Source organism: Salvelinus alpinus, chromosome 25, assembly GCF_045679555.1.
Source record: "Salvelinus alpinus chromosome 25, SLU_Salpinus.1, whole genome shotgun sequence".
Classification (NCBI taxonomy): domain Eukaryota; kingdom Metazoa; phylum Chordata; class Actinopteri; order Salmoniformes; family Salmonidae; genus Salvelinus; species Salvelinus alpinus.
This window is the reverse complement of record NC_092110.1, coordinates 28,959,147-28,972,075: the sequence shown is the minus strand read 5'-3', so window position 1 is coordinate 28,972,075 and position 12,929 is coordinate 28,959,147. Positions and strand designations below refer to the sequence as shown.

The 12,929-nt window shown below is 46.1% G+C and overlaps 1 protein-coding gene across 1 annotated transcript in view; it reads left to right on the top strand.

Moving 5' to 3' along the window:
• ush2a (Usher syndrome 2A (autosomal recessive, mild)) overlaps positions 1 to 12,929 on the top strand; it is a 462,322-nt gene that overhangs the window by 162,439 nt on the left and 286,954 nt on the right. The window contains exons 17-21 of the mRNA XM_071365050.1: positions 3,246 to 3,409; positions 4,212 to 4,370; positions 6,720 to 6,948; positions 7,500 to 7,768; positions 11,481 to 11,756. Coding sequence (XP_071221151.1) covers positions 3,246 to 3,409; positions 4,212 to 4,370; positions 6,720 to 6,948; positions 7,500 to 7,768; positions 11,481 to 11,756 — 1,097 coding nt within the window. The remainder of the gene's footprint in view (positions 1 to 3,245; positions 3,410 to 4,211; positions 4,371 to 6,719; positions 6,949 to 7,499; positions 7,769 to 11,480; positions 11,757 to 12,929) is intronic.

Genomic DNA, 12,929 nt, shown 5'->3' with positions numbered 1-12,929 from the left:
ACCAGCACAAAACATCCTGTGGCGGACTGCACTAGCATCGAATAGTCAGGAACCAATACACACAGTCAGTCAGGAAAGCAAAGGCTAGCTTTTTCAAACAGAAATTTGCATCCTGTAGTTCTAACTCCAAAAAGTTTTGGGACACTGTAAAGTCCATGGAGAACAAGAGCACCTCCTCCCAGCTGCCCACTGCACTGAGGCTAGGTAACACGGTTACCACCGATAAATCCATGATAATCTAAAATTTCAGTAAGCATTTCTCTACGGCTGGCCATGCTTTCCTCCTGGCTACCCCAACCCCGGCCAACAGCTCCGTGCCCCCCAAGGCTACTTGCCCGAGCCTCCCCAGCTTCTCCTTCACCCAAACCAGATCGCAGATGTTCTGAAAGAGCTGCAAAACCTTGACCCATACAAATCAGCTGGGCTAGACAATCTGGACCCTCTCTTTCTAAAATTATCCGCCGCCATTGTTGCAACCCCTATTACCAGTCTGTTCAACCTCTCTTTCGTATCGTCCGAGATCCCTAAAGATTGGATAGCTGCCGCGGTTATCCCCCTCTTCAAAGACGGTGACACTCTAGACCCAAACTGTTATAGACCTATATCCATCCTGCCCTGCCTTTCTAAAGTCTTTGAAAGCCAAGTTAATAATCAGATCACTGACCATTTCGAATCCCACCGTACCTTCTCTGCTGTGCAATCCGGTTTCCGAGCTTGTCATGGGTGCACCTCAGCCACGCTCAAGGTACTAAACGATATCATAACCGCCATCGATAAAAGACAGTACTGTGCAGCCATCTTCATCGACCTGGCTAAGGCTTTCGACTCTGTCAAACACCGTATTCTTATCGGCAGACTCAATAGCCTTGGTTTCTCAAATGACTGCCTCGCCTGGTTCACCAACTACTTTGCTGACAGAGTTTAGTGTGCCAAATCGGAGGGCCTGTTGTCCGGACCTCTGGCAGTCTCTATGGGGGTGCCACAGGGTTCAATTCTCGGGCCGACTCTTTTCTCTGTATATATCAACGATGTCGCTCTTGCCACGGGTGATTCCCTGATCCACCTCTACGCAGATGACACCATTCTGTATACATCTGGCCCTTCTTTGGACACTGTGTTAACTAACCTCCAAACGAGCTTCAATGCCATACAACACTCCTGCCGTGGCCTCCAACTGCTCTTAAACGCTAGTAAAACCAAATGCATGCTTTTCAACCGTTCGCTGCCCGCACCCGCCCGCCCGACTAGCATCATTACTCTGGTACGGTTCTGACCTAGAATATGTGGACAACTACAAATACCTAGGTGTCTGGCTAGACTGTAAACTCTCCTTCCAGACTCATATTAAACATCTCCAATCCAAAATCAAATCTAGAACCGGCTTTCTATCTTGCAACAATGCCTCCTTCACTCACACCGCCAAACTTACCCTAGTAAAACTGACTATCCTACCGATCCTCGACTTCGGCGATGTCATCTACAAAATAGCTTCCAATGCTCTACTCAGCAAATTGGATGCAGGCTATCACAGTGCCATCCGTTTTGTTACCAAAGCGCCTTATACCACCCACCACTGCGACCTGTATGCTCTAGTCGGCTGGCCCTCGCTACATATTCGTCGCCAGACCCACTGGCTCCAGGTCATCTATAAGTCTATGCTAGGTAAAGCTCCGCCTTATCTCAGCTCACTGGTCACGATAACAACACCCACCCGTAGCACACGCTCCAGCAGGTATATCTCACTGGTCATCCCCAAAGCCAACACCTACCTTGGCCGCCTTTCCTTCCAGTTCTCTGCTGCCAGTGACTGGAACGAATTGCAAAAATCGCTGAAGCTGGAGACTTACATTTCCCTCACTATCTTTAAACATCAGCTATCTGAGCAGCTATCCGATCGCTGCAGCTGTACATAGTCCATCTGTAAATAGCCCACCCAATCTACCTACCTCATCCCCATATTGTTTTTATTTTCTTTGCTGCTCTTTTGCACACCAGTATCACTACTTACACACCATCATCTGCTCATCATCATCTGCTCATCTATCACTCCAGTGTTAATCTGCTAAATTGTAATTACTTTTCTACTATGGCCTATTTATTGCCTACCTCCTCATGCCATTTGCACACACTGTATATAGACCTTCTTTTTTTTCTATTGTGTTATTGACTGTACGCTTGTTTATTCCATGTGTAACTCTGTGTTGTTGTTTCTGTCGCACTGCTTTGCTTTATCTTGTCCAGGTCACAGTTGTAAATGAGAACTTGTTCTCAACTAGCCTACCTGGTTAAATAAAGGTGAAATATATATATATATTTTTAAATAAATAAAAGTTGAAATGCGTTCTCTGGAGTGATGAATCACACTTCACCATCTGGCAGTCCGACGGACGAATCTGGGTTTGGCGGATGCCAGGAGAATGCTACCTGCCCGACTGAATAGTGCCAACTGTAAAGTTTGGTGGAGGAGGAATAATGATCTGGGCTGTTTTTCATGGTTAGGGCTCGGCCCCTTAGTTCCAGTGAGGGAAATCTTAACGCTACAGCATACAATTCAGTGCTTCCAACTTTGTGGTAACAGTTTAGGGAAAGCCCTTTCCTGTTTCAGCATGACAATGCCCCCGTGCACAAAGCAAGCTCCATACAGAAATGGTTTGTTGAGATCAGTGTGGATCAAGCCAGAACTTGACTGGCTTGCACAAGTGTTAGTGTTATTTTTTTATTTTGCTGGGTGGGGTTATTTAAAATACCATTTGATGAGGTAGGGTTTCAGATGTTTTCGGGAAGATGGGGAGGGACTCTGCTGTCTTAGTTTCAAGGGGAGGATGGGGAGGGACTCTGCTGTCCTAGCTTCAAGGGGAAGATGGGGAGGGACTCTGCTGTCCTAGCTTCAAGGGGAAGATGGGGAGGGACTCTGCTGTCCTAGCTTCAAGGGGAAGATGGGGAGGGACTCTGCTGTCCTAGCTTCAGGGGGAAGATGGGGAGGGACTCTGCTGTCCTAGCTTCTGGGGGAAGATGGTTCCACCATTGGGACAGAGAAGAGCTTGGACTGAGCACACACACACACACACACACACACACACACACACACACACATACACATACACATACACACACACGCACTTTAGATGGAAGGTTTTGTAAAAGTAATTGACAAATGTTTGTATGTAATTCTGACTGGTTTGAAATCCATTTCCGTTATGAGCTTGTGACGTGAAACCAATGTTCTCTGTATTCTCTTTTTCCAGGTGCCAGGCATGTGTGTGTAACTCCGTTGGAGGGGTGAATGGGTCATGCCACCCAGAGACAGGGAGATGTCAGTGTAAGGCCTTGGTGACGGGGGACAGGTGTGACCGCTGTGTCCCTGGAGCCAGTCACTTGGACTCAGACAACCACCTGGGCTGCAGTAAAGGTACTGGATGACTGGCCGCAGAGGCACAGTCATTGATTAATCTACCGTTATTTCAGAATGGAAGAGTTAAGACAATGCTTTTATGTCTTATAGGTTATAAGTAATATTATTTTTATTGTGTGTTGTGTGCATTTGTGCATGTACTCTATCTCTGTCTCGATGTCTGTGGATTCTGTGTGTCCGTGTGTGTGCATACAGTATGTGTGTGATGTGGGGGGTGATTTCCTCCTCCTGTGCTTTCCCTGCCTGGGGGCTGTTTTGAGTTAGACACACAGACACTAACTTGACATGGAACAAACACACGCACACACACACAGTATTAAACTCACAGAGGGACACTGGTTCTCTGGGGCATTCTCAGTATGCTAAGACGCTCCCCATGGATCAAATGGAAAATACCCCTCACGCACGCACGCACGCACGCACGCACGCACACACACACACACACACACACACACACACACACACACACACACACACACACGCACACACGCACACACACACACACACACAGTATTTTAACTCACAGAGGGACACTGGCTCTCTGGGACCTCCTCAGTATGCTAAGACGGAAATGGAAAATACCCCCGCACACACACACACACATCCCGCAAGCCTGTTATTGTGTCTATTGTGTTGCATAAGACAAGCACAGCGGTTAATAATGTTATTGTATCTTCCCCCTCTTTCTCTTGTCCCCTCCCAACCCTTTTCCCATTTCCCACATCCCTCTCTCTCTCTTCTTCTCTCCCCTACCATGCCTCCCTTGCTCTCTGTCTCTCCCCTTCCCCTCTCCCTCCAGCTCCTATCCAGCAGCCCAGTCCAGTAGGGTTAGTCCTGACCTCTACCTCCATCCGCCTGACCTGGAGGCCCCCTGACGCGCCCAACACACACACTCTCAACTACACACTGCTCAGGGACGGCCTAGATATACACACTACACAGAGACACTACCCATTCAGTAAGTACACACACATTCACATTCACGCAAACACACACACACATTTTGTATACTTTATTTGAATCCACCAATCAAATTGACAAAAAAAGGATCAAACATTTCAAAGGTCCCTGTATGCATGGCACTCAAGGGTACATAAAGCACCCCCTTCTCCAAACAGCTAGGGTGCCTACGACAGCTGAAACAGAGCAGTATCCAGCCAATTGCTTTGCCCTACTTTTTGTCAGGCCCTCAATCTGGAGGCACCGCACTGCAAGCCTGTGTATGTGGCCGAGACTGCCAAATATCAGAGCCACCAGCTTGCACCTCCACCCGAGGCTGTCCAAGCGTGGCACGAGGAGCTGGTATTTAAACAGCTTCTCAGCAAAGGCCTGCTCCATGTAACCGTCCAATGAGCAGCCCTCTTCCAAAATGAGCACCTCTCCCTGGCCTCCCCTCACAACAACAATATCTGGTGTATTTGACAAACAGGAAAACACATAATCAACGTCAAACCAGCTTCCCCTTACACAAGAATGTTTATGCATGTGTACTGTTTGTGAGACCACTTGTCTCACTTCGCTGGCTATCAGGTCAACAAGGCGGTCATGTCTAGCAATGTACAAATCCTTGTATGAACGGCAGCCATTCACAACATGGGCAATGGACTCCATTACATTTGACTCATGTAGAACACAAAATGGCTCATGGTTTGCAGGGTACCAGAGTGCTAGATGATATGTTGTTGGTATAACTCGCAGCCTCGCCTTAAAAGTAAAGGTTAGAATGTCCTCGCCAATGGCAGAATTCTGGTACATGGAATGGGAGAGCAGTGAGTTTCCCCTGCAGCCTCAGGCCAGTCCAGTGTTGCAGTAGCTGGGAGACAGAGTGGACATCACAGTCCAGAGCAGTGAGTTTCCCCTGCAGCCTCAGGCCAGTCCAGTGTTGCAGTAGCTGGGAGACAGAGTGGACATCACAGTCCAGAGCAGTGAGTTTCCCCTGCAGCCTCAGGCCAGTCCAGTGTTACAGTAGCTGGGAGACAGAGTGGACATCACAGTCCAGAGCAGTGAGTTTCCCCTGCAGCCTCAGGCCAGTCCAGTGTTACAGTAGCTGGGAGACAGAGTGGACATCACAGTCCAGAGCAGTGAGTTTCCCCTGCAGCCTCAGGCCAGTCCAGTGATGCAGTAGCTGGAAGACAGAGTGGACATCACAGTCCAGAGCAGTGAGTTTCCCCTGCAGCCTCAGGCCAGTCCAGTGTTACAGTAGCTGGGAGACAGAGTGGACATCACAGTCCAGAGCAGTGAGTTTCCCCTGCAGCCTCAGGCCAGTCCAGTGTTGCAGTAGCTGCATCCGTCTGATATCGAGGAGTGTTGTCCTGGATGTAGGATGAGATGTTCCTTCATGGGTGACAGAAGTCTCCACAACAACACAGCGATCTGCCACAACTGCTTCAGAGGCAGTCACTGACTCAGTTTGCATATCAGTCCGTGTCCACCTGAGCTCCACTCCAGTCCGGTTGCACAGGCCATTGAGGTCCGGCCAGTCTGACCACACTCCAAAGCACACAGCACAAGTGTCCAATTTTCAATTGGCCTTCCTCTTGAAGCCCAGGAGGTTGTCCTCAGTGTCCCTGGCCAGTGGAACCTTCCTGCTCCGTAGGTCCAGAAGGGAGGAGGCTCTGGATAACTCCCTAACTGTCACATCGTCACTGTTGAGCATGTTCAACAGGTGAGTCAGTCTGGTAGCAGTGTAAATCCACTCAATATTCGGGTCACCTAAACGCCCCTCTCTTTGGCTCAGGAAGATAACGTCACGTGTGGTGTGTGTTTAAGCATAGCCACTTTCTCACCACCTGAACAGTTGTGTTATTCATTTCCCCCAGAACCTTCTGTGGGAGAGGCACATGTGCAAGCAGATGTTGAATCTTTGCTAGGGCCACCTCTCTCACAGCTTCCAGCTTCATGACCACAGGCAGAGGGGAAACGTCAATCATATCAAGCCTGGTTGAATACACACGGACGAGCTCCTCAACTTGTTCCCCCCACTCGCCTACAACATTAAACGTATGTCCAAGATAACTATATGTTTCGTGATGAGAGTAGACTCTGATTGGTTTATTCATAAGAATAAATGTTGGGGGCTTATCATTTTTAGACTTGTACCAGCTCTGCTGTGTCTTTCATTTCCAGCCCATCTCAAAAATCATCTGCATGTTTAATGACATGGTCTTCTCTGGAGGTCACCAGCATACCCTCTTACTGAGTTTGGTGACACACACACACACACACACACACACACACACACACACACACACACACACACACACACACACACACACACACACACATTCAAGTCTTTTCTCTCTCCTAGGCCCTGTAACTTATGTGGACAGTGGTTTGTCTCCGTTCATGGACTATTCTTACCAGCTAGTAACTGCTAACGTTAATGGTCAGACGATGAGTGTTCCAGTCAGTTACCAGACCCTGGCCGCCGTACCAGACCCTGGCCATATCCTTCTGACTCTGGTGGGCAGACCAGGACAAACCACAGCCAACCTCAACTGGACCCGACCACAGAACACATCAGGTCCACAAGAGAGGTATGGACCAGTGGGCTGCTGAGTGGAGAACTGCTCTTAATAATGTCCGGAACGGAGCAAATGGAATGACATCAAACATCTGGAAACCATGTGTTTGATGTATTTGATAACGTTCCACTGATTCCTCTCCAGTCATTACCACGAGCCTGTCCTCCCCAATTAAGGTGTCACCATCCTCCTGTGGTATGGACCCAGTATTCTAAACCCTCTCTAGGTGTCCTATCTAACCTCAGTGGAGAAATAAAGAGAAATACGGGGGTGGGGGGGGGGGGGGGTATTGAATCAGAGAGAGTGAGCGAGAGACTTGTATTAAAAAGCACTTTCAATAGTGAATCCATTGAACATGATTGTTTGTCTAGGACTAAGCCTAGTTTGTGTCCAGGAAACCAGCTCTTAAGAATTCTCAACCAGCTGAGTTGAGATGAGACTAGATGTTCTTTTATGGTCTGTGAGTCCCTAACTGAAGGAGTAACATTGGCTGGTCAGTTATCATGGTCAAGTCGTATTGACTAATAAACTAAACTGATCCCTCTCTCTGTGTGTTCCTGTAGGTTTGTGCTGACCTCAGTGGAGGCTGGTACTGGTAGGGAGCGGGTCCACTATACAGGTCTAGAGACCCAGGCTGCAGCCGCTGGCCTCTCCCCCTACACCCACTACAACCTCACCCTGCAGGCCTGTACTACTGGAGGGTGCACCTCCACCCCTCCTCTGCCAATCCTCACTTCACCCAGCCCCCCACAGGGACAGCCCCCACCCAGGGTCAACGCCACCGGACCGCACCAAATACACGCAGCCTGGGACCCCCCCGTTCGTCCCAATGGTACGACCCGAATCGCCTCTTGATCTGTGTTCACAGACAACAGGGATGAAATGGAAGAAAATTTAGAAGAAAAAATAGTTTTGAAAAGGAGGTACTACCAAGACTGTCCTATTAGGATGATCCAAGAGAACACGTGTTCTACTCCCCTTAACGCTGTGTCCCTACAGTGTTCTCCTGAATCCAGGGCCTTGTACAGTCGCTATAAGGCTCTCTACCATATTAAGCCTGTGTAACCACCACCACACTAATGCTTTCTCAGTCATGGTTTAATTTACTGCATTACATTATATCGCTCCCCGAGGCACATTGAAACACATGTACTTCTACCAGACTTTATCATTCATGTCATTTCATATTCTGTTTTGAGTCGTCATTCAACCATGCCTACAGCTACAACTGCCATGTTGGACTGGCTGTATTGAAACAAGACATGGGGGAACAGACTCATTGAAGTGCTAGTGTGATATGGAGCATTGGAGAAGAGAGAGAATAGAGAAAGAAAAGAGGGAGAATAGAAGTGTTTATTTCTATTGTGTTGTGATGCATGCCTGTCCTCGGCTCAACCTTCTGTATTCATTCACTGCCTTGGTAACACTAATGAGCAATGTGGATATGATGCTGAGCTTTGATTCTCATGTGGATGTAGAGTCTCTCTGCTATAGAGTATTAGAATGAGATATGAGAATGCACTGTGCTGGTATTCATTCATTCTGTTTTAGTATTGGCTGAAGACCTGTGGTTGATTAGTAGCTTGTATGGCACTGTAGTGATGCATACAGTATTGTATCTCCTTGTATCCTACTAGTGTTGAGCAACTAACTGAAATTGCGGTTGTTTTTCGGCTGTTAACCCAGAAGAGTCTAAGCCCTGTCTAAGCCGGGGGGGTACTACTAAGCTATATGGAATTGTTTTAAGAAGGTCATACCAAGGATCAATTTGCTATTTGATTTTTCAGACGAGTCTCGTGATGCCTGTGGGTGTGCTAGAGAAAAGCAACCGACATGTACGTGTTCCTGAGAGTCTCATCTTTACAGTGGTTTTGTAGGCCAAACCGTTCAGACGCTACAGACCATTTTGTGAGAAGACCGATTTTCGGGATGTCTCATGGTCTGGCAAACACTGCTCTATCTCTGTCACCTTTACCACAGATGCATAGGTGTTAAATAGACAGATGTGGAGGTCTTAAGTAGGCAGATGTGTAAGTGTTAAGTAGGCAGATGTGTAAATGTTAAGTAGACAGATGTGGAGGTGTTAAGTAGGCAGATGTGTAAATGTTAAGTAGGCAGATGTGGAGGTGTTAAGTAGGCAGATGTGTAAGTGTTAAGTAGACAGATGTGGAGGTGTTAAGTAGGCAGATGTGGAGGTGTTAAGTAGGCAGATGTGTAAGTGTTAAGTAGACAGATGTGGAGGTGTTAAGTAGGCAGATGTGGAGGTGTTAAGTAGGCAGATGTGGAGGTGTTAAGTAGGCAGATGTGTAAGTGTTAAGTAGACAGATGTGGAGGTGTTAAGTAGGCAGATGTGTAAGTGTTAAGTAGACATATGTGGAGGTGTTAAGTAGGCAGATGTGGAGGTGTTAAGTAGGCAGATGTGTAAGTGTTAAGTAGGCAGATGTGTACATGTTAAGTAGACAGATGTGGAGGTGTTAAGTAGGCAGATGTGGAGGTGTTAAGTAGGCAGATGTGTAAGTGTTAAGTAGACAGATGTGGAGGTGTTAATAAGTAGGCAGATGTGTAAATGTTAAGTAGGCAGATGTGAAGGTGTTAAGTAGGCAGATGTGTAATTGTTAAGTAGACATATGTGGAGGTGTTAAGTAGGCAGATGTGTAAGTGTTAAGTAGGCAGATGTGTAAATGTTAAGTAGGCAGATGTGTAAGTGTTAAGTAGGCCGATGTGTAAATGTTAAGTAGACAGATGTGGAGGTGTTAAGTAGGCAGATGTGGAACTGTTAAGTAGGCAGATGTGTAAATGTTAAGTAGGCAGATGCGGAAGTGTTAAGTAGACAGATGTGTAAATGTTAAGTAGGCAGATGCGGAAGTGTTAAGTAGACAGGTGTGGAAGTGTTAAGTAGACAGGTGTGGAAGTGTTAAGTAGGCAGATGTGTAAGTGTTAAGTAGGCAGATGTGTAAATGTTAAGTAGGCAGATGTGTAAGTGTTAAGTAGACAGATGTGGAGGTGTTAAGTAGGCAGATGTGTAAGTGTTAAGTAGGCAGATGTGTAAATGTTAAGTAGGCAGATGTGTAAGTGTTAAGTAGGCAGATGTGTAAATGTTAAGTAGACAGATGTGGAGGTGTTAAGTAGGCAGATGTGGAACTGTTAAGTAGGCAGATGTGTAAATGTTAAGTAGGCAGATGCGGAAGTGTTAAGTAGACAGGTGTGGAAGTGTTAAGTAGACAGGTGTGGAATTGTTAAGTAGGCAGATGCAGAAGTGTTAAGTAGGCAGGTGTGAAAGTGTTAAGTAGGCAGATGTGTAAATGTTAAGTAGACAGATGTGGAGGTGTTAAGTAGGCAGATGTGTAAGTGTTAAGTAGGCAGATGTGTAAATGTTAAGTAGGCAGATGTGTAACTGTTAAGTAGGCAGATGTGTAAGTGTTAAGTAGGCAGATGTGTAAGTGTTAAGTAGGCAGATGCGGAAGTGTTAAGTAGGCAGGTGCAGAAGTGTTAAGTAGAAAGATGCATAAGTGTTAAGTAGGCACATGTGGAAGTGTTAAGTAGGCAGGTGTGAAAGTGTTAAGTATGCAGGTGTGAAAGTGTTAAGTAGGCAGATGTGGAAATGTTAAGTATGCAGATGTGGAAGTGTTAAGGAGGCAGATGTGGTGGATTGAGATGCATCCAATGCAAAAAATCTGATCAAGCCCGAACTGTGCGATGTAGTAGGGAGTTGTAGTTTCCAACAGGCCAATGTTCTACATAGGTTAGTACAGAAAACATGGTAGTTAACTCAAATGACCATAATCCATTGCGCGCGTACTTGTCCGGTCTGTGTGTTTCTTTTACGTCTGCTACATTGGGTTAGTGTGGGGAAGACACAGAGAGAAGAGACAGAAGAATGTGCGATCAAGAGGGATAGAGAGCAGTTGCTTCGAGAGGTATCTCTACCTGAAAATACAATCTAAGTGATTGATAGTTGGTATTCAGCAGGCATAAAAGTATGCCTTATTTACTTTGGGGAACTACTAAATCAGGACTTTTGTCAGTAGCTCTATAGAGAGTTGATGACTTGGAATTAAATAATGAAGTCCTCAAATAAAACAAATGTAATATACGGCATCAACTGAAATATTTTATTATAGTAAAGTAATGACAATGAATGCTGGTGAATAAGTGATAATCAGTAATGGGCAGTCACTACCACTATGGGACTTTTAGAAATTGTTTTATTCTGTGTTGTTACATTATTCAACGCACATAATGTATAGTGCATTTAATGTACATTTTTTTTATAGAAACCAAAGTAGAAAACCGTGAATATTTTTTAATTTACCAAAAAATATATAATCCACTGTGTCCTACATAGTGGTTCTCTAACTTCTTTTAAACTTTGATCAATATAATGTACTTGATCATTTCCTTGTGACCCACCTGGTATAAGAATATACATTATTTCTGGTAAGGAACAGGTCCTAATAGAAACTAGTCACAAGCTAACCTATCAATAACTGATTAATATGGCATTGAACATAATAGAATCGTCTCTTTTGTTTCTGCCTCCATAGGTGTTATTATAAGGTACGAGCTCTTCATACGAGGGCCAATGGAATCGCAGAACACCACAAGCCCCGCCCCAGAGCGTAGGGTGTTTGTGAGCAGTGGTTGGCTGGATCCCCGCCTCCCGTCTGACTCAGCCAAAGAGAGTGCTCTGCCTCCTCCCCAGAGCAGCGCCATGGTAACGGACCTGCAGGCCTTCTCCACCTATCAGTTGCGAGTTCTGACCGTCAACATGGCCGGTAGTGTGATATCAGACTGGACTACAGCTCGGACACAGGAGGGGGGTCAGTTAAACACACACACACACCAGCATACAAACACAAACAATGACAAAAAAAGTAGAGAGAGAGTGAGGTGAGCGCTTACAGAGAGAGAGAGTTCCTTTGGGGAGGTCTCTGGGTGTGTAGTTATAGTAGTTTTGTGACATAATGGTTGGTGGAAGTGAGGGAGGAGAGGGATAGGGGAGAGAGAGAGAAAAAAAGAGACAGGAAGGAGGGGGGTTTCTCATTAAAGCATTATAATTCCAAAGAGATGATATGGCTCATTAGAACTAGACTGTGCCCCCAAACAAAACTCACAGCCCTCTGTCTGACTGTGTAATAGCCATGAATCACATTACACACCCTGTGTGTGTGTGTGTGTGTGTGTGTGTGTGTGTGTGTGTGTGTGTGTGTGTGTGTGTGTGTGTGTGTGTGTGTGTGTGTGTGTGTGTGTGTGTCTGTGTGTGTGTGTGTGTGTGCACTCCTGCATGCATGCGTGAATCGCATTACACACCTAACACTAGGTGGCTTCAGAGATAAAGGAGAGATAGGACAGATAAGACGAGAGATGGGGAGATAGTGTGTGAGATAATAGGTGTTTCTAAATGTGTGAGGGTGGTCTGTGTTGTGCTGTGCTGTGCTGTGCTTTCATTCAGAGGACTGTGAGTGTTGACTGAGGCCTATTAAGCCAGTACTCCTGAGCCATGTTGACAGCTCCATCACAAACATAAACATAAATGCTGCTCCACATTTGCATCAAACATGCAAATGGTTATTTACAGCTTGTGTTTGGAGTGGATTCTGTGCCCAGAGTAACTTAACAAGCTTTCTCTCTCACTCACTCTCACTCTCACTCACTCACTCACTCACTCACTCACTCACTCACTCACTCACTCACTCACTCACTCACACTCTCTCTCTCTCTCTTTCTCTATCTCTGTGTTTCTGTCAGGGTAGCTGTGTTAAGTTGACATGGTGTGAAAAACACTGTTGTTTTTTCAACCTGGCTGTGCTCCTATTTGACAACATCCACCTGCTTCCACTGTTCATTAAAACCCTCCACAGCAGTTACACTGACGCAGTCAACCGAGCTACTATTATGGACACTGATTTAACAGTATTTTATGATAAAAGAAGAGATTTGAAAGTAATGTGTGTGTGTGTGTGTGTGTATGTGTGTGTGTTTGTGTGTGTGTG